The sequence below is a fragment of the Choloepus didactylus genome, chromosome 4, assembly GCF_015220235.1.
Source record: "Choloepus didactylus isolate mChoDid1 chromosome 4, mChoDid1.pri, whole genome shotgun sequence".
In the NCBI taxonomy this organism is placed as follows: domain Eukaryota; kingdom Metazoa; phylum Chordata; class Mammalia; order Pilosa; family Megalonychidae; genus Choloepus; species Choloepus didactylus.
In genome coordinates, this window is record NC_051310.1 from 157211970 (window position 1) to 157233897 (window position 21928).

General features: G+C 40.0%; 1 protein-coding gene, 1 long non-coding RNA gene and 1 other non-coding gene across 4 annotated transcripts; 2 read left to right on the forward strand and 1 right to left on the reverse strand.

The window, feature by feature from the left end:
- The first annotated feature begins 76 nt into the window (after positions 1-76).
- Positions 77-21857, forward strand: LOC119532300. The gene is made up of 3 exons (XR_005216510.1): positions 77-188; positions 19683-19782; positions 21430-21857. It is a non-coding gene; the product is annotated as an uncharacterized LOC119532300 (long non-coding RNA).
- TRNAR-ACG lies at positions 116-188 on the forward strand. Its single transcript has one exon. It is a non-coding gene; the product is annotated as a tRNA-Arg (tRNA).
- Positions 14243-21838, reverse strand: HAUS4 (HAUS augmin like complex subunit 4). Of its 2 annotated transcripts, none has more exons than XM_037834538.1 (10): positions 21646-21838; positions 19753-19837; positions 18403-18545; positions 18183-18314; positions 17110-17244; positions 16219-16315; positions 15553-15698; positions 15279-15409; positions 14854-14922; positions 14243-14709 (listed from the first exon to the last, which is right to left on the reverse strand). In XM_037834538.1, the coding sequence occupies exons 2-10, from the start codon at positions 19805-19807 to the stop codon at positions 14526-14528; spliced, it is 1092 nt and encodes a 363-aa protein (XP_037690466.1). In that variant the 5' UTR covers positions 19808-19837; positions 21646-21838; the 3' UTR covers positions 14243-14525. The 2 variants fall into 2 exon arrangements, with proteins under 2 accessions (XP_037690466.1, XP_037690465.1); XM_037834537.1 differs by having other exon boundaries at positions 21456-21838.
- Positions 21858-21928: the final 71 nt, after the last annotated feature.

Here is a 21928-nt window from a genome sequence, read left to right on the forward strand (position 1 = left end):
CTACTTCCCATAATGCTTCGGGTAGTTGCAGGATTCCGTTAGTAGACTACACGTCCCATGAAACCTTGCAGTATAAGCTGGAAGTATCATCACTGGGGCCACTGCTGTCGTCTGAGGGCCAGTGGCGCAATGGATAACGCGTCTGACTACGGATCAGAAGATTCCAGGTTCGACTCCTGGCTGGCTCGGTAGGACTGGTTTCTTCTTATTTCACTTGTACTAGGCCCAGAGGTGGCCGTAATGAGCCTTTAGTTCCTCTTCAGAATTTACTTGTTCATTTTTAGGTTCCCTCATTTTTGGTCTTAATCCTATCAGGTTCTGCAGCCATGTTATGTCAACCTTTCCCCGTTATCCCCTTTAGAGGTGGTTTTTGTGTCACTACCTAGCTCCACTTGAACACTGAGACAACGTTGTTGATGGCTGGGTCTCTTCAAGTGGGCTCGGTCTCCTTAGTATGTTACATCTTTAAATAGACCATAGTAACTCCACTAATTCTCCGTGATTCTGTGTCTCAAACACAAAAGGTAAATAAACACACACACTCAAAGAATAAATATATTCTTTTTTTTTTTTTTTTGAGTAAGGAAAATGTTCAAAAATCGATTGTGATGATGAATGCACAACTATATAATGCTATTGTGAACAATTGATTGTACACTTTGGATGATTGTATGGTATGTGAATATATCACAATAAAACTGAATCCCCCCCCAAAAAAATAGGAGGAAAGGAATTCATTATGAGTGATTACACTGGAGGGAAGTCATAGAGGTGCCCGACGTGAGGCCGCAGAGAATTTCTATCTTTCCCCAGGTCGATGGCTGCTAGAGGACGGAATAGAACGAAAGGAACGAAGACAGGAAGGGAAAGGCAAGGGAGTCCAGAAGTGTTGAGGGCCTGGCAGCAAACAAAGAACACAGCATAGAGGCCCTAAAGAAGAGGCGTTGAGAGACTTTGGGGACCAATTGGCAGGGGGCGGTGAGAAAGAGAAGTCAGGGGTGAGACCCAACGTTGAGTGAGACAAGAAAGCGAGTTCAGGGAGAATCAGGGTTTGGACATTATGAATTGGGCGTCTAGGGGGCGCTGTGTAACAGAAAGTTGGATGAACAGTGCCCTGAACCAAACAAGATTTGGAAGTCACCAGTAGAGAGTTAGTGACTGCAGACGTTAGAGGGAATGAGATCACCATGACCCGTGGGAGATGGAGCCCTGGGAAACACGCAAACGGTGTGCATAGGATGAGCTCTCCTATGACGAGTCGGGCCTGCAAAGTAAAGGATGAGCGTCCTAAAGCCAAAGAACTAAGGAAATGACCCCTAGAGCCTGAAGGGGTTGGAGGTGCTGTTGTCCCCTCTTAGTCCTCATTTAATTCCTGCAGATATTATTATTATTATACTTTATTTTTTAGAACCGTTTTAGTTTTACAGAAAAATTAAGCATATGGCACACAGTTCCTATACACACAGCACACAGATTCCTCTATTCCTCGTTTATTAACATCTTAATATTATGTATTGTACATTTGTTACAATTAATGTACCAATATTATACATTACTATTACCTAAAATCCATAGTTATTTCAAATTTCCTTAGTTTTTAGCTAATGTCCTTTTTCTATTTTAGGATCCCATCCAGGCCAGGATCCCACATTATATTTAGTAGTCTTGTCTCCTTAGACTTCTCTTGGCTGTGCCAGTTTTTCAAGCTTCCTTGTTTTTGATGATCTTGATAGTTTCGTGGAGTATTGGTGGGGTGTCTTGTAGGATGGCCTCCTGTTGGAATTTGTCTGATGTTTTTCTCATGATTAGACTGAGGCTATGGGATTTGGAGAGGAATATCTCAAAGGGAAAGAGCCTTTTTCCTTATCAAGGGTACATTCTAGCAACATGATTTATGTCTGTTGATGAGCGTTGTAATGCTGTTTCTCCACTGTAAAGTTACTCTTTATCCCCCTTTCCATACTGTACTGTTTGGAAGGAAGTTGTTATGTCAGCCCACAATTAAGGAGTGGGTATCTAAGGTCCCCCTCCTTAGGGTGGAGTGTCTACATAATTTAGAAGGTCTTTGCAATGGGTCCTTGTCCACAGGAAGTGGGTGAAGGCTCTCCGGACATTTTAAGAGGTAAAAAAAAGTTCTTGTAGATGCTTGCTCATTCTCTGCCCCAGCTATGCCCAACCAAACTCTACTTCTGCAGAAGACTTATTAGATGTTTCTTCTTCAAAAGCTAATTATCTGGGTTGTGGACCATCTGTGTTCCTGTCATCTCACACCTAATGCAAGCTGGCAGCTGCTCTGTTGGTTGTTAACTAACCCATCCATGGGTGATAGGGAGAGAAGAAAATCTGTGAAACAGTAATGTCAGTTTTGCCATCAGTTGAAATAATTTTCAAAAGGACTTGTGTAAAAAGAGCCTAGAGTTCCTGGCTGAATTTTTTATTATTAAATTCAGTTTTATTGAGATACATTCACATATCATTCAGTCATCCGTGGTGTACAATCAGCTGTTCACAGCACCATCATATAATTGTGCATTCATCACCCCAATCTATTTTTGAACATTTCCCTTACACCAGAAAGAATAAGAATAAAAAATAAAAGTAAAAAAGAATACCCAAATCATCCCTCCATACCACTCTATTTTTCATTTAGTTTTTGTCCCCATTTTTGTACTCAACCATTCATATACTGGACTAAGGGAGGGCGATCCACTAGGCTTTCACAATCACACAATCACACTGTCACCCCTTGTAAGCTACATTGTTATACAATCATCTTCCAGAGTCAAGGCTACTGGGTTGGAGTTTGATAGTTTCAGGTATAGCTATTAATGCATTAAAATCTAAAAAATGTTATCTATATAGTGCGTAAGAATGTCCACCAGAGTGACCTCGCGACTTCATTTGAAATCCCTTAGTCACTAAAACTTTACTTTGTTTCATTCACATCCCCCTTTTGGTCAAGAAGATATCTGGCTGATCTTAAAGTGAATTTAGATGGGGTGAATGTCATTTGTCTATGTTGTCTTCGTTTTTTCATTCAAAATAGCCTCAGATGTGTGGTAAGTATGATGTCAAACAGTTCGCCATAATTCCATACCACATTGCTCTTTGCCTTTCTTACAGCACTTGTCTGTGCCATTGAAAAAAAAAAAAAAAAAAGATACCAGCATGTAATTGTGAGTCTACCTCTCTGAGCAGGGTAGGAGCAAGAAGGTAAAGACTGAAAAAGAAATAGAAAGCCTTGTACAGGACTTGGCCCCAGGCAAAACTTTCAAGTTGGTGAAATCTATCTTATGCTCCACTTCTCTCTGTTTGGCCCTGCACACTGACGCCTTGAATTCAGAGGCTCAGGAACCACTGTTGTACTTTGGGATGCAGGCCTCTGCTGCAATGGAGGTAGGGAGATGGTGGGAGAGAAGGGCAAAACAGCATTCCCCACTGCCAGGCCCTGATCCGGGGTCTGGTCCTTGTTGTAAACCCTCCTTTCATCTTCTCTAGTGCTCCCCTCCTCCCGCAGCACCTGCCTTCCCTCCCCAAGTTCACCCTCACTCACCTCTGTGCCTGCCCAGCCAGCCGCAATCTTCACTGCCAAAATAATGGCCGTTTGACCCTCTTACTGCTCCAAATTGCTTCTTCACAATCAACACTGTCCTCCAGCTACAAAAGTGTCAGACTTACTGAGGCAAAATAATCTGTGCCGATTTGCATTCTCTTCCTTGTCATCTCTATTATACAGTGTTTATCTGTCAAAATGAATAGAAAGTAGAAACTGTTCTGGAACGTAGAAAAAAATGGAAAACTGTCCAATTTATTCATGAAGCCAGAATAAGCCTAATATCAAAACTTGTCAGAAATAGCACCAAACACACAAACTCACACAGAAAACTACTGAACAATCTCACTTATGAATATAAATTTTAAAATCCTAAAATATTTAAGATTAAAAAATAAAATTCAATAATATATTGACCTAGTAATTATACCACAATTAAAACCACCAGGAATTAACACAAGGTTAGGTATTAGGAAATTTATTTATATAAGTCACAAATAAACCAAAAAAGAAAAATATTGGTCATTTTTAATAGTTACTGAAGAAAACATCATAATTGTAAGTCAATTTCCACTTTCTAGAAACATTCTTAATAGTCTCAATTTTCTTATATATGAAGTCAACAACTTATGTAAAGATGAAATAAAATAGGAATGCCTAATCTCATCACTGAGTTATTTAGTATTGTTCTGAAAAATTCAATGCAAAAAAATATAAAAAGAGTTAAAACTTTTGGACCAGAGGTAAATTCATCATTGTTTACAGATGATATGATCGTAAACATAGAAAATCCATGAGAACCAATTTTTAAATGATGAGAATTAATGATAGAATTCAGAGAAGTCACTTATACAAGACAAATACAATAAATCTGTAGCCTTCTTATATACTGGGTGTAAGCAGTTAGGAGACATAATAAAGATATCATCATAAGATGACAGTAAGAGCATGGCCTGTGGAGCCAGATAGCAAGAGGTCAAGCCCTGCTCACCTATTTACTAACCATGTGAACCTAAGCCCTCTGGCCTCTTTTCCTCATCCATAAAATGGGAAGGTAAATAATAGTTCTCACCTCATAAAGCTGTAGTGAGTATTAAATTAATGTAGTAAAATATTTAGAACCTACCTTGCACATAGTAAGTCTTCAATATACATTAGCTACTGTGATTAGTATTTTCTCCATAGAGAGAGGTACCAATAACACTACCACAAAATACTTAACAGAAATTTTACTGAAAAAAGTGAGGACCCTATATAAAGAAAAATTACAGGATTTTACTGAGAGATATAGTAGAATATTGGGGGGGAAAGGAGAGACAAATCATGATCTTAGATGGAAAAAATTAATCTTATAAAGAAGTCAATTCTTACCACATTAATTTTTGGCTTTTATAACATTCAATCACAAATCTAATGGAATCTTTTGTTACTTAATAAAGTGATTCTACCATTCATCTGTAATAAAAATCAGACAAGAAAAACAAAGAAAATGCAAAAAAAAAAAAAAAAAAGAGGGAGAAATTAGAGGTAACTGTTATATTATTTTTAGCCCTTTACCTCAAAGGCTTTATGAAACAAGCAATATATAAATAAATAAAGAGCTACAATATGCAGTTGATACAAGAATAGAGAATAAAAGAGACAAACCAATACTCCAGAAATAGGCCAGTTGTATGCATGTACATGTGTGTGATTTTATGTATGTATATATGTATACACACACATACATGTATGTATGAATTTAATTTGTGATTACAACTGCTAACATTTATCGAGCCCTTATTTTGTGCCAGGTTTTATGAAAAGTGCTTTATATTGAATGATCTTGAATCTTCACAAGAGCCTAGTGAAGTAGGAAGTTTATCTTTATGTGGTTGAGGAAACTTTACAGAGGTTAAGTGCCTTGCCCTTCTAAGAAGGGTTTTAAATGGGATACAAACCTAAGTCATCTGACACCAGAGTCTGTGATCTTCACCTTACGGCACATCATCCATAATTTTCCTTCCTAGAAAGCTATCCTAGAAAATCTTCACAAACTAGGACAAATATTAATTAAGAGAAATGCTTAGTGTAGCATTTTTTTTATAATTACCAAAAAATGTAAAACAACAACTTGGATGTCCAATAGGGGAATGGTTAAATAAATCATCCATGCAATGAAATCATAAGCAGCCATTAAAATCAATGTTGTCAGAGAAAATTGGATAACATTGGGAAATGCTCATGATATGCCATTAGTGACACAGATTACAAATTGTACATACAGCATGCCCTCAACAATGTGGAAGAAGTATGTTTTCCAAATTTGCTACAAGATGTTTATATTATATGGAAAATATTTTTAAAATGTGTATAAAACCCATGATCTTTCCCTGGCCTTTTGTTGGTTAACATCTGTTCTAGTTTGCTAATGCTGCCAGAATGCAAAACACCAGAGATGGATTGGCTTTTATAAAGGGGGTTTATTTGGTTACAAAGTTACAGTCTTAAGGCCATAAATTGTCCAAGGTAAGGTGGTACCTTCACTGGAGGATGGCCAATGGTGTCCAGAAAACCTCTGTTAGCTGGGAAGGCACGTGGCTGGCGTCTGCTCCAAGTTCTCATTTCCAAATGGCTTTCTCCAAGGATGTTCCTCTCTAGGCTTCAGCTTCTCTCCAAAATGTCACTCTCAGTTGCTTTTGGGGCATTTGTCCTCTCTTAGCTTCTCCAGAGCAAAAGTCTGCTTTCAAAGGCCATCTTCAAAATGTCTCTGTGAACCGCAGTCCCTCTCTCAGCTCCGGTGCATTCTTCAAAGTGTCCCTCTTGGCTGTGGCAAGCTTGCTCCTTCTGTCTGAGCTTATTTAGTGAACTAATCACTAATTAGTGATTTAGTGAACTAATCAAGGCCAATGCTGCATGGGTGGGGCCACACGTTCATGGGAATTATCCAGTCAGTTATCACCCACAGTTGGGTGGGGCACATTTCCATAGAAACAACCTAATCAAAACGTTCCAACATAATCCCCACTAAGATGTCTGCCCCACAAGATTGCATCAAAGAACATGGCTTTTTCTAGGGTACATAATACATTCAAACCGGCACAACATCCTTCTTTCCTTTGAAGGCCTAGCCAAGGCCCCCTCAGCTCTATAGGCTCCTGTAGCTGTTCAACCTTCAGCAACCACTCTTTTTTTTTTTTTTAAATGCAGTTTTACTGAAATATATTCACATACCATACAGTCATCCATGGTATACAATCAACTGTTCACAGTACAATCATATGGTTATGTATTCATCACCACGATCTATTTCTGAACATTTTCCTTACATCAGAAAGAATCAGAATAAGAGTAAAAAAATAAAGAAAAAAAAGAACACCCAAACCATCCCCTCCATCCCACCCTATTTTTCATTTAGTTTTTATCCCCATTTTTCTATTCATCCATCCATATACTAGATAAAGGGAGTGTGATCTACAAGGTTTTCACAATCACACTGTCACCCCTTGTAATCTACATTATTATATAATCATCTTCAGGAGTCCAGACTACTGGGTTGGACTTTGGTAGTTTCAGGTATTTACTTCTAGCTATTCCAATACATTAAAACCTAAGAGGTGTTATCTATATAGTGCATGAGAATGTCCACCAGAGTGACCTCTCGACTCCATTTGAAATCTCTCAGCCACTGAAACCATTTCATCTCATTTTGCATCCCCCTTTTGGTCAAGAAGATAGTCTCAATCCCATGATGCCAGCAACCACTCTTGCTTCATAGCAATGACATAATAGTCTCCTAGGCAGACTAATATTCATTAAGCCCTAACACATGCTAGGCACTTTAAATATATATTATCTCTTTTAATCCTCAGGACTTAACCTTGAAAGGTAGGAATTATTGATATACCCATTTTGTAGATGTGAAAACCGACGTTAAGTGTTTTTACCAAAGTTATGGTTCAATTAAATGGAAGAGTCAGAATGAGACTCCGTTTCTTCTGATTTCCAAGTCATTGCTTTTTCCTTTACAACAGTATTTTCCAAAATGTGGTCCAGGACTCTCGGGGATTCCTGAGACCCTTCTAGGAGGTGTGTGAGGACCTCCTCTGTGTCTGTGTGAGGCTAGATTTTCTTCATTTATTTCAACTAAAACAACATATCACTGCAGAAAGAATACAGAAGCAGATATGAGAATCCAATCGTCTTTTTTAAAAAGCAGTTTTATTGAGATATATTCACATACCATACAATCCACACAAAGCATAAGATCAATGGCTTTTAGTATACTCAGAATTGTGCGTTTGTCACTGCAATCAATTTTAGACATTTTCATTACTCCAAAAAGAAAAACCCCATACCCCTCAGCAGTCACTGCTCAATCTCTATAACCTTCCCCATCCCTACATAACCACTACTCTATTTCTGTCTCTATAGATTTATTTATATTTGCATTTTATATAAATGGAATCATACAATATGTCAAGACTTTGTGTCTCCTTTTTTTCACTTGGCATAATGGTTTTAAAAAATTATCATTTTTTTAATTAGAGAAGTTGTAGGTTTGCAGAAAAGTCGTGTAAAAACCACAGTGTTCCCATATACTCCTCTATTGTTGACACTTTGCATTAGTGTGGTATCTTTGTTACAATTGATGAAAGAATATGAAAAACTGCACAATTAACTATAGTCCATAGTTTACATTAGGTGTATTTTTCCCCATATACCATCCTATCATTAACACCTTGTATAAGTGTTGGACATTTATTATAATTCATTAAAGAACATTCTCATACTTGTCAGCTGTCTTCTCTAAGCCAGGCATTAAGGAGATTGACAAAAATGTAAAACAATGCCACTCTCACTAAATTATTTTGTTTTGGAAAATGCAGCTATTTTTCATTAAAAATGTGTTATTGATGTTAACATGCAGTGGGTTTATTGTTTTTAAAAACTAGTAAATAAATGTTTTAAAACTTTCTCAGTTTTAATTTTTAATATAGGAAATATTTATAGGTAAAATTTACATAAACAAAAGCTCTTTGGAATCCTAAAAAGTGGTTAAGAGAGTAAAGGGGTCCTGAGACCAAAAAGTTTGAGACCCTGCTTTTCAACTCTCTGCCCTGCAAGAGCATCTGGTGTTATAGATGGGATCAAATGTACTTCCCAGTACTGTGATGACAATTCAAGGCAGTACAAGGCAAGTGTCTTAAAGAAGTAACAAAGTGCTGTGGGGATTTAAATGATAGTGAGAACTTTTCGAGCTGCGATGATGACAGAAGCAGAATTTGAGTGGGCCTCAAAGATGATAGGATTTTATGAGCAGTAGAGCTCTTGCCACAGATAGAACAGTAACAAGCACAGGAAAGCATGACAGGGTGAGTCAGGGGGTGGCTTCGGGTGAGTAGAGGGTGTAAGTGGCGGGAAAAAGGTTGGAAAGTGGGGCTGCACCTTGAGGGCTTGAAGCCACAGCTGTGCCTTGTGGACTGTGTTTGGTATGCCGTGGGGATCCCTGAAGTGTTTTGAACAGAGTAATGACAAAGTGAAGTAAAAATTACAAAATGCTTATGAAAAGTAAATCAAAATTATCATGAAAATAGATCTGACAGTGATGTGCTAGATGGGAGGAGGGCAGTTAGGAGGAGCGGTTGCAGAAGTCCAGAATGAGGGCTGGAAGCAGGAGCAGGAGAAAGACGCCCGATGGCCAAGTTGGCTGGTCTTATGGGGTGGCAGGACATTGGTAAGGTCTCTCTGGCTCAGGGCCCAGAGCCTCCATTTTGTTAGCAGACTCCATCCATACAGCTCCAACTCCCTGGAACATTCACCAAACACCAGTGTTTATACTTCATTGCCAAGGTACATGGGAAGATAATGCTTCCCACAGCGGGAATATTCGTCTCATGTATGGGGCATCCCCCTCCCAGAGTCAGGGAGGCCAAATCAATAAGCATGATGTTACTTGGAGGGTGTATATACTTGAACCAAGGGCATCTGAGGGTCTCAGGACAGCAGGTTCTAGAGCCTGGGTTCATGCCAGGGCTCTTCATCTTATCAGCTTTGTGGCATTGCCCAAGTTACCTGACCTCTCCACACCTTGGTTTCCCTATTTGTTACATCGAGATTGTAATAGTACTCACTTCAGAAGTTTGCTGTGAGTATTAAATGACTTATTACACGCAAAGTGCTTAGAATCCTGCCTATTACCTAGTAAGTTTCAAAGCTCTTGGTTTATGGAGAGAGCTTGTACCTAGGCCTTGTTCCTGCCCCCATTGTATCCCTTTGTCCAGTGACCTGCCTCAACCTCCAGTTCTGTGTTTCTTTCAAACAGTTCAGGGCTGGATGAAAATAGGGATATTTTGCTTTTTGTAAAAACAATTTTCCAAACTCTAGGCAGATCCTTTGCTTTTGGTTACACATTCTTTCTTCAGCCAGGTTCAACACATTTAGGTCTCTCTAAACTTCAGTTGTATTTTTTTGAGACCAGGCTTTACTCACTCTATTTGGCTGAACCTCAGCCACTAAAATACAAACCATGTTTTAGGCTAAATGATTTCTAGATTGCTAATTTCATCCATTTTGAGTTGACTCCTATATTTTCACTGTCTGAAGGTATAGGGAAACCTGCCAGTTCCTTTAACCAAAAGTTCCTTTAACCAAACCTAGCCCAGGTCCTTCAAGATGGGTAATGTGGAAGGATTCCTAAGTGGTGAGGGGCAGAACGGGACCTCAGGGATTTCCCACTCCTCTGGGTCTCTAGGGGGCACTGGGTCCCTATTTGTGGTGGTCAAGGAGGCATGCAGGGTCACTCTGCCTATTCCTTGATATTCGCCCTTCTTTGAGAACATTGAGGAACAGCTTTTGCTCGTCTGAAAGCCCCAGAGTTTTCTTACTGAGAGCAATCTTATTCCAAATTCTGGAAGTTCTTATTCTCTGCTTCTCAATACAGAGAAGGAATCAGCAAGACTTAACAGATGTGTTAAGAGGCAGGTAAAGAGAGGTGAAAGAATGAAAGGGAGGCAGTAAATATAGAGCCCTTCTAAAAAGAGTGAGGGGGATGCAGTAGAGGTCAGAGGTGCTAACCCTCAGTTCCCACTGTCACACTGCCCTTTCTGTTCACTCTCCAAGTCCCCTTCCCTTCCATTCCATGATAGGGAACAGTGCACATGAAGATCCCCTCCAGCAAATCCTCCATCTCTGTCAGTGTGAAGGAAACGACCAAGACAAACTCTGTAGCGCTTCCTTCAGACAGCACTGAATACCCCCTTTGTCGTCATCTCCCCACCCCGCAACATGGAACTAACGTTTTGAAAGACTTTGTCTACCAAACTGCATTTGTAAATTCAGTAATTAATTTTTTCCATGAATAACTAGAATTAATATACTGATTTGCTACACCACCAGCCAAAAGCAAAGACACTTGAGTAAAGTTATATGTGCAATGATATTCAATGAAGCATTTTTGTAATAGAGCAAATTGGAAACAAACTAAACATTTAGTCTATCGTAAAGGGATTGGTTAGATTAGGAATACAGTCATACTCATAATAATATTAACTAATATTTATGTGCATAAGTTTGCATATTTATAGAAAAGAGTTGGCACTACACACACTAAATTACTGTTTATTCTGGGTAGGTGGATTGGGGCAATGATGTATGTGTTGAGGCAGTTGTGGGGGAGCAGTTCATGGTCCAATCTTTTATATTTTTCTTTACTTACTTCTAGTGGCAGCCCCTGGCCTGAACAAAACAGGCTTCTGAACCTTGGCACACAGCAGTCTGCCTGACCTAGGCAGCTAATGTTTAACTTACTATCTTTGTAAGCTAGTAAAGAGAAAAAGGGTAAATTTTAACTTTAAACGGGAAGTAAGCAGGAGGTGAGAAACTCTTGGTCTCACAAAAGAGCAACAATGTCAATCTAGTCTACCTGCTTCCTGGCCCCCAAGTATTATCACTCTTGTGGTTATTTACAAAGCCCCATCCTATAATTCTTTCCTTCCTGCACCACCCCCATGTCACAGGATGCTCTCCCACCCTCAGGAATGTCTTTGTTTTAAACCCTTATAACTGGCTTGCTGTCCTCTTTCAATTGTGTCACCAACTTCCCTGCAAAAGAAGTACCCACCCGGCGAGAGAAAAGCTGTTTGCTTTCTGCCTCCCTGTGAGTAAGCCCCAAATAAAGGTCATGTTGCAGAAAATGCACGCGTCTTCTTTGGCATTTTGACTGGCAACGCCCCCTCCAGCTACTACAAAAACACTACTGTTTTTGACTTTTTTACAAAGCACATTAAAAAAAATTAAGCCAATAAAGATTTTTAAAAAATAATTTGTGCAGTACTGCTGCAGGCAAATATTAGTTTCCTTTAGTCTTTTGGAAATACAAGAAATAGCTCACTGTCTGCCATCATGCCCTACGGAGTCAGGGCTGAGTACCACTGCCTGGGAGGCCATTTTGTCTTTGCAGGCAGTTGGAAACCTAAAGGTTTCTCAGACCCCAGCTCCCCAAAGGAGTCTCGACTGAGGCCATGGTATATATTTCCTCTCAATTTTTGACCGTTTAAAATAAAGGTTTGCCTTGGTACATGATTTTCTTATTCACTCTGCTCCTTCCCCTTTCTCTGTCTATCTTTGTTACTTTTCCCAAAATTCTACCCCAAATTCACCTGCTCTAGAAAGCATGAACCAAATCTGCCTTCCCTACTAAGGCTCTACCTTCTAGTTCCTGATTCACTTCTCTTGTTTACAATCATTTTTATTTGCATTTCCTGTTATTTTATATTCTTAGATTGGATTTTTTTTTTGTCTACTGTTGTCTATGGATTATAAACATTAAGAAGTCCATTTATTTTTTATTGTTATCATTATTTCAAATACCAAAACCTAGTCTGATTCAGGATGACCACCCAATTAAATGATGAATGCTGAATGCCATTATAAATACCAGAAGGAACTATTTTGAGATTTTTGAAGTTCCCTTCCAGATGTTAGTAATTACAATGGGAAAATGTACCTTCACATACCATAGAAAGCTGGCAGTTACCACCGTCACCAAGCAATCAAACTCAGCATAATTAATAGTGGGATATTCTGATCTGATTATAGCTCCAGTATGATGTACTATGAAGGACAATGTCATTTATTAAATATTCTTTGCAAAATTGTTTAACTAGAATCTAATCAAGCCTCTAGATCTAACTTCCAGTTTACATGAATTATAGGCTGGTAGCACTGTCCAATAGAACTTTCTGTAGTAATGTAAATGTAAATGTTCTGTACCTGTACCTGTACTGTCTAATACAGTATCACCAACCTACCAGAACTTTAATTTTATTTAACTTAAATTTGAATTTAAATAGCTAAATGTGTCTAGTGGCAACTGTATTAGCACAGGAGAGAAACAACAACCAGGAAAACAATTAGACAATGGGACATTCTACAAGGTTAATTGGCCTGGTTTAATAAGAAAGTCAATTTCATTAAAAAAGGAAAAAAAAAGTGGTAGGAAATGCTCTATTTTAAAAGAAACTAAAAGAGACCTAACCTCCAAATGTAATACATGAAACTTGACTGGATCTTAGACCAGGAAAATTAACAATTCCATAATATATATTATATAGTCCATATTCAAATTACCTCAAATTTTTTCAGAAAAAGTCTTTATGTGTGTTATTTACATATCTCTGTGTGTGTGTGTATGTATATGTACGTATGTATGTATGTATATCCCCATATACAGAAAGGGAGAGAGACAGAGGTAGGGGTGAAGAGTGAGGAGGGAGGCAAGGTGAGAGAAAGAGAAGGGGAGAGAGAGGCAAAAATGTTAGCAATTGTTATCTAAGCTAAGAGAATACTGGTGTTCACTGTACTATTCATTCAACTTTTCTATAGGTTTGGAAATTTTCCCCCAAAAAAGTTGAATCAACAACACTCTAGAACTAAGCAATATTGATGGTTTCTGAATATTTCCAATAATCTATTTGCTTTTTATTCATTTTGTGGGGGCTAAGGCTTGCTTATAGATAAGTGGTGGGAAGCACCAATTACAGAATTTACTTAAATTTGAAGTTAAGTCAAAGGCCTTAATTTTTTTCTGTAAGTCAATCCAAGACCATGATTATTTGATCCCAGCAGAAGAATGCGCTGAAACAATTTCCCTGGAACTGTGGTTTGAGAAGCTAAGTGGGCTCATCTAAATTAGGGTAGAGACCCTCTGCTTCTGTTCTCGACATCAGCCAGGGCTCTGCTTTGTTCTAACTTAACTGGACCCTGGAACTTGGTTTCTCAGGACAATCTCCTCCCACCCTCTGCTTTGATTCTGCAAATGGAGAAACAAGTAACCCTCCAACCACACCAGAGGGAATCACAAGCATAAGTGGCTTATGTCCTCTCCTGTGACAAAGCTGGATGCTCAGCTGATTTATTATAACCACCCCACTGATAGCCACAGTGACAGAATAGTTCCTTACCTGCCTTAGTACCTAGCACTCCTCTGAAGATATGTTTCTTCAAGAGCAAGCCCAGATTTAATCCACCTCTGATCTCTTAGGATGATGCCTCTAATTCTCCATGTGGGCAGGCTAGTGCTTCTACCGCCCACTCTTTGTACAAGCATTATATAATCAGTCTCTATTTGGATCCACTCAGATCCCCCTCCTTACCCACACACCCTTTGATCTTCTTTTTGCATCTTTGCCCAAAGAAAAATGACTAAGATCCTGAGACATAATATAACTTTATTCAGGAGATAATCAAATACTATACACAGCTGATGCTCACAAACAGCTGTGCTTAAAATTATATAAATCCGCTACATTTCCCGGAAGAGGCTCAGTCATTGTAAACAAGGAAACCAGGAGAGTACGCAAATGACTGCAGTGTTTCAAGCCAAGTGTCCCCATACTCCCTAGTATGATGGTATAGCCCCTGGTGGTCCTTTTATCAGGAAGGGAAGGAGGCACTGGCTACGAGGAAGGCATGCTTCCTAGTCCGTCAGCGCTTAGCGGTAGGCCTTGCTGAACTCCTGGAGGGCCCAGCGTTTGTTCTCAGTTGCCTGCTTGAGTTGGGTGTACTCTTTTACCAGCCTGTCAAACTCCTCCCCGAGGACCTCATAGGTGTTCAGGACCTGTCGGGACTTCTCCATGTCCTGTTCTTGCAGGCGAATGGCCCCCTCCAAACGGTCCCTAAAAAGCCGGGTGCAGAAGGAACAGTATAAAGATATGGCTCCTCAGAAAGTAGACAGGAATGAGAATATGTTAAAATGAACATGTCAGAAGAATGTGGGAATCAGCTCTGAATAGCTGTACTCGGGTCTTGGGAGTTCTCACCTAATGAGACGATGAACTTCCACTTTCTCAGCAGTGTAAGTGTCAGACAAAATCTTTAGTTCCTCCATCCTAACAGAAGGAAGAAGGAAATGTCAAGTTGAAGATCTCTGACAGCAGTAAAGCTAGGAACGTGACACATGCCATGGTGAAGCTGCAGGCTAAGCAGTGACAGGATAAACAAGGTCCCCTGGAACCCTTGAGCAATTTGTCTCACAGTAATGCACCTATTTCAGAAGGCTTTAAAATAAAAGACTTCAGAAGAAATCTTTTGGGTGACCCAAAGGCTAATACTACTGTGTGATATTTACTGAATACCCAAAAGGTAGCAGGCATGATGGAAAGAAAAGAGAAATAAGGCCAGGGGTTGGGGGGGTTGGTGATATATAAGAAAGATTCCCTTAGACCCACAGCGGTCAAAAGCTCACCTCAGCTTAAGGATCATGGCACTGCACTTGATCTCCAGGTACTGGGCATTGATGCGGTCTAGCTCAGACTGAGTCTTCAGCCGGTGCTCCTGAAGAAGTCTTTGTAGCAAGGCAAGGCATCGGAGAAGCACCTGAATCCCCAAGGGGCAGGAGAAAGAGGGTGTAAATGAAAGACAGGAAAAAGAGTGGCAAATGAGAAATCCTTGGCATCCCCAAAAGGGCCCTCTGGGTCAGGATAAAGGAGAGGGGAGGCAGTCCCACTGCCCTGACAAACCTGGGAGTAGGTGGCACTCTGCTTCTCCAGGAGCACCATCTGCTCCTTCTGCTGGCTCTTGGTGTCTTGGCATTGCTGCTTTTCACACGCCAGGATCTCCGCCAATTTCCATACCTTTGCTGCCTTCCTAGTTTCATTGTCTGAATCTGGGCAAAGAGACAGAGGATTGGACAGGGAAATTCTATTGCTACTGCCCTTCTAAGACCATTTTTCAGTGCCCCTATCCTACATCTAGCCCTATAAACTCTGCCTTCTTCTAGGTTCTCCAGTCCTGTTAAAAATAGTCCTTTTTTCAAATTAAATTTTTTATTCTCACCTTTAATTCCAGATTTGACCCTTAATTCTTAAGTCATAGAAATAAAGATAAGGGACCTATGAGCCTGAACTTCCCTCCATGTGCCATTCTGAATCCCCTAAGAAGAGAGAACTAATCCTTCCTTGTTCAGAATCCTCCTGCTTGGAACCTTGCTGAATAAAAGGAATTCTTACAAAATTCCTTACTTTTATTCCACACGCAGGGAGATAAATAAGCATATCCAATGTTTCCCAGCTTCTGTCCCAAATTTAACGTGTAAACACACTATTCTTAAAAGAGCAGGCTGGGACCCCTGAAGGCCAGCTGTGAGCAGAACACAGAAAGCCAGAACTCAGAGAGCCAGCACTCACCTGAATTGGGATCATGGTAGCAGAGCAGAGTGAAACACTTCTTCTTGAGCTGTTCCTCCACTTCTAACTGGAGCCGCGCTCTCATCCACACAAAATCCTACAGCCACAGAAATAAAATGAAACAAAAATAGACTCTCAGAACTAGGAAGATCCAGCTAATGAATACATGACAATGACAACTTCAATAATAAGCAAAGATAATGCATAAAGAGACATCAGGGAGTTTCATTTTTAATCTATCAAATTAGTAAAGATTAAATGACTGTTAAGATGCCACGTTGATAAAAGCATGGGAAGCTAGAAGCCTTGGGAACACCTTTATGGAGAGCAGTTTGGCAATATGCATCAATATGTTGTTGTGTGTATAACCTCTAACACTAAGGCATATATGATCTAGCATGTTCATATCAGTGTGCTTCCTAACAGCAAAAAAAAAAATTGGAAATAACTTTAATATCCATCAATAAGATTAGGCAATTATACTACATCCATAGGAGGGAATACTAGTGGGGATTTAAACTGATGATATAAGAACACCAGACATTGGTATGTCTGGACACTGTGCAAAGAGTGCTTTAGGAGGTATCGTCTCATTTACATTTATTTATTGACTTGAAAAATAGCTCAAAATATATGAAGTGAGAACAGAGTATATTCTCTATACAAGCATGAAGGATATAGTACCATTTATGTCAAGCTGTATATAATACTAACTGTATTTAGTTCTAGATGTAGGATTTGAGCTTTGGCTTTCTCACATGTAACATTTTTCTTATTTATTCAAGTTTGACCACCTTGAATGTTTATCATTCTTACAAAAGCAATAAATAAAGATATGGAGAAAATTAAACCATATCACTTCTTTGATCCCAATATCTGCCCATCCCCAACCTCTGAGGGTGGCATGAGCTCCAGTAGATCTGCTTTCTGGAGCCCTGACAGTGGAGGCATCTCTCTCTCCTGGCTGGGACTTAAGAGCTGTGTCAGTTCAGTCACAAGTAGCCGCTGTTCAAGGGTCTCATGAAACTAAGAGAGAATAAAAAACAAAAGGGGGTTACTATAAAACTGCCCTCACTCCACCTCCTCCATCCTCACAAATCAGTTCTACATGATTTTCAAAGTCCTCAAACAAGTCATCCCCTTCAGATAAATTCCTCAGCTGCAAGCACCTCCTTTTCAGTCTTTCTCTTCAAATCTCTGACAATATGCCCACTCCCCCCATAACTACAGTCCATTTCTTTTTTTGATAACCCGTTACTCAAATCTCCATTTCCCCCAGATCACATAATCAGACAAAGTCACAGTTGGCGTGGCGTTCCTATAGCTGGTAACCAACCTCTACCTCATTCCTTCTGCCTCATCTTTCTTTTTTTTTATAATTTTTTTTATTATTAAGAAAAAAATCATACAGAGAGTACAAAGCTCCCATATACCCATCCCATTGTTAACACTTTGCATTGGTGTTGTACCTTTGTTAAAGTTAATAAAATAATATTATTATAATTGTACTATTAACTAAATTCATAGTTTACATTAGGGTTTTCTGTGTTGTATAGTCTTATGGTTTTTTGTTTTGTTTTGTTTTGTTTTTTATTCTGGTAACTTACATACAAACCTAAAATTTTCCATTTTAACAATACCCAAATGTATAATTAATTGGTGTTAATTGTATTCACAATATTATGCTATTACCATCCATTACCAAACTTTTCTATCAGCCCAAATAGAAAATCTATAACAATTAAGCATTAACACCCCAATCCCTACCCCTACCATGGCCACTGGTAACCTGTATTCTAGTTTCTGACTCTATGAATTGTCTTATTCTAATTACTTCATATCAGTGAGATTATATAGATTTTGTCCTTTTGTCTCTGGCTTATTTCATTCAACGTGATGTCTTCAAGATTCATCCACGTTGTTGCATGTGTCAGAAATTCATTCCTTTTTACATTCTGCCTCACCTTTTTATCCTCAGAAGTTAAATTTGTATCTTGGGTCTTCACATAATAGTCCACAAGCAGCTCTTGGATGACCCTCTGTAAAATCTCAGACCTCAACCATACTGTCTTATGCAGTCGAACTTCCTTCCATGCCTAGAAAACCAAAAAATCCCAGGTAGTGAACCTTGCTCTCAAGAGGATTTTTGCTTCCTCCTATCATCCCTTCTCCCAGGGCCCTTACCTGAGCCTGCTCCTTTGCCAGGGTGAGGCTTAAGCCACTTTTGTCCACATGCTGTAAGAGACTCAGCAGCAGCTTGCTGAAGTATGGGTTCTGTAACAGGTCCTCTTCACTCAGGTTACAAGGAGGAAGCTGTCTGCTGCACACTTAATGGCATGTCCCCCACAGGGACAAAAAAAAAAGCAAAGGCGGTATGGGCTCTTTATATAATTGAGCAGAACACTAATTTATGCTCATCTCCAAAAAGTCCTATGTGTTTAGCTTGGAAGATTTCTAAATCAAATGAGATAGCTTTTTTTTAATCCACAAATAAACAGAGGAAATACTTAAAGTAACAAGCATTTATGTCACATACAAAGGATATTGATCAGGAATTACAGAATGACTCTAATAAAACTAGTATCTTAGAAAATGGAAACACAGTTGCAAAGTAACAACTGAAATTGAGAATAAGGGACCCTTAAGGAGAGATCACCATAAAACCCAAAATAGCTCACTGACACAGAATAACTGGAGTTCCTAAGGAAGAAAAAAGTAATGTAAAGTTCACACCTTGGATGTAATCTCTAATCACAGAAGCAAGACTGAGAGAAGGTGTACTGTCAGAGGAAGCAAAAAATTAACTAACCAAAGTCTCATCATTGTAAGTATAGTGGACTAACCCATGTGAATGCAATAGAATGAGTCCATGCATGAGAAAAAAGGTGAGAAAAATTGGGATCCTTCAGTTATTCCTTATGCCCAAGGAGCTTTCTTTCCATCTCTTCTCCTATGTGCTGTCTGCTGGGGTCTTCTGTTTTACTCCTACTTAGCAAACACTCAAATTTCCATCATATCCAAAATCCTTTGGGAAAATAAGAAATCTCTTTTTTTCCCCTAACGTATTGATGAATTCAATTTGGAAATGGTCAGAATACAGAAGATTCAAATCCTTGAAGTAGTCAAGATACAGAAAGAATTTGTAATACAGAAAAAATTCAAGAAATGTAAGGATCTGAGATTTCGAGAACAAGATATGAAAAGATTCAAGACAGGTAGAAAGGAAGCCTTCAAGGAATTTTCTAGTCACCCTTATCTCTATCATTTGCTTGCTAACACACCACGGGAGCATCTTGAGTTTTTATTCCACTACACAAGCAGATACTGAACAGATGCAATTGGTGCAATCTGTTTTCCAGTAAGAGAGTGTTGAAGAATCTCCGTGTTATTCTAGTTTCCCTAGAAACATAGGCTTCTGTGAGAGGAAACCATACTGGTGAACATTATAAATCTTTTTATTACAGAAGATGAGAACCTGGATAAGGTCTCTCTGGATAAGTCATCAACAAACTTCTAGCAAATGACTGTCCTTACCCTGTTGGAGTATTTCCATCCCTTCTCCAGGTGAGCAGAAATCCCCAGATGCCATTTGATTTTCTTGGGATTCTTATCTGTGGAACTGAGTGAGAGAAAACAAAAGAATCAATCAACTGGCTGGCTGCTCCAAAGGACACTACAGTGGATTTCAATCTCTGTTCTCCACAAGCTGGAGAGCAACCTCAGAGGTGTCTCTTACAGAGAGAGCTATCTCACACATCTTGGGTCCCAAGCTATTATACAAGTTTTATGGACAAACAGGCTTAGGAGTAGCAAAACATCTTGCGTTCATTATCTTACATTTTGCATTCTAAGCACATAAATGTTTCCATTTGTTCCAAGCATTCTGAAAAGGAGCCTCCTTAGGAAACGCAAACTTCCAATTCACTAAACAGGAAAATTCCTTCCGCTCCCCAATTACATCTAAGTTAAAACTGGGCTGCTATTTCCCACTTATGACTGGACTGGGGAAAGGAAAAACAAAATCAAAGTATGCTTTTTCCCCAAATAACTCAGCTAAACTTCAAATTCCACAATAGTCTTTTGTGCTTCTTTAACTTGTCCGTCCATCTAAGATCTGTTGGTAGTTTTTGATCATTAACTCTAGAAGCACCCTCCAGGAGTGACAAATCATTCCACACTTGAACAACCAACAACCATTTTTCACATAACAGCATTAGTAAAGAGCACCTGGAGGAAAGAGCATGACAAGAAGACTGACAGTGAGGTCAGTGCACCCAGAGTAACTCAGAGGTGTAGTTAATGTGGCTGAAGTTGGGATGTGAGCTGTCAGTATTTTGCCAGAACGTTGAGTACACTGCAAAGAATGACATCCACACAGGGGAGCAGTAAAGATAGGCATAGTTTGGATTCAGGACACACAATTTTTCCCTTGATGTTATTTTCTATTTCTTTGCTCCACCCCTCCTTCTTTCTGCAAGGTATCAAACTCCAAAGGACAACTGAACCTCCCAAAGCAGAACAGACATTGAAGGTTATTATGATTTAACACTTCATGTTCACAGAACATTTGGTTTACTCCCTCATTTTATGAGTAACATCAAAGTAACTACTCATTTGTTTTGCAACATAGTCTAAAGGGGGAAGCAGCTGAGGAGTCAAAATGCTGGACTTAATTTGCAGCTAGGTCATTGCTTCTGTGTGAATTCAAGGGAAATGCTTTAATGTGCCAAACTTTTTCCCACCTGCAAAACTAAGATAACGATTCCTGCCTTGGATGAGACATTGAGAATTAATAACACAATCGACTTGTCAACAAAAGCCACTATTTAGTTAAGCGTGGTGTGGCTTTTTTGTTTTGTTTGTTTTTAATAATTCAGTTTATCATTGATCTAAGCCGGCAAACAAAAGTTTTGTAGGCAAATCTCGCACAGGGAAATGGGGACCAACCCAAAGTTTTAAAATGTCAGCTGTTCCTCCCTCCTAGAGGAACTGTCCACTTAGTGTTTTTTTAGGGTGCTTTTCTTTACCCTTTTAAAATGTTACAAAGCGTGAACAGTGGCGGCAATCAGGCTCGATTCTCCACCCTCTGCACTCAGACGTGTTAAAACGCTGCTACAGGGACCCAAGCATTTACATGCTCTGACTCAGGCGTCTTTTAAATTCTTAGAGCTGTCTTTACACGCTGCACTGAACGTTAAATTGATTTTACAGGTATTTTCACAAGACGTGACGCTTACAGGGCCCGAGATGAATCAAAATGCGGAGCGGGCTCTCCGGCGCCGACTTCCCTTCAGTCTGGGCGGCCAAGGATTCCCAAGGGCGAGGGCGGCATCCGCGGCCGGAGGCCGGGGACTGGCCAGATTGACCCTCCCAGCGCTCCTCCTCCCCGCAGCGTCGCCACAGACCCTCCGAGGCAAACCTGCGCACCAAGTGGCAGCTGAAGTCCCCGAGGCAGTGCCGAGGAGGCTGGGGCGGGCCGGCCCGCGGCGTCAACACCCGGGGACCCCGCCCGCGCCGGGGCTCCGGAACCTCTCACTTGGGCCGAGCCCCCGCACAGGGGCTGGGGGAAGCGAGGCCTGGTAGCACAGCGGGAAAAGGCCAAGGACGGGGAGGAGGCCCAAAGAGCGCGAGAGGTCATGTGGGAGGGAGGGAGGGGCGGGGCCAACCCTTGAGGCGGGAACAAAAGGCCCCGCCCTACGCCGGGTGTGCG

Bases quoted from the DNA above. Each gene is read 5' to 3' on its own strand.
- HAUS4 (XM_037834538.1), bottom strand. From the start codon at position 19,807: ATGGCATCTGGGGATTTCTGCTCACCTGGAGAAGGGATGGAAATACTC. The intron at 18,546-19,752 runs GTAAGGACAGTC...CATGCCATTAAG, and splicing joins GATGGAAATACTCCAACAGG to TGTGCAGCAGACAGCTTCCT. The intron at 14,710-14,853 runs GTGAGAACTCCC...CCGGCTTTTTAG, and splicing joins GAAGTTCATCGTCTCATTAG to GGACCGTTTGGAGGGGGCCA.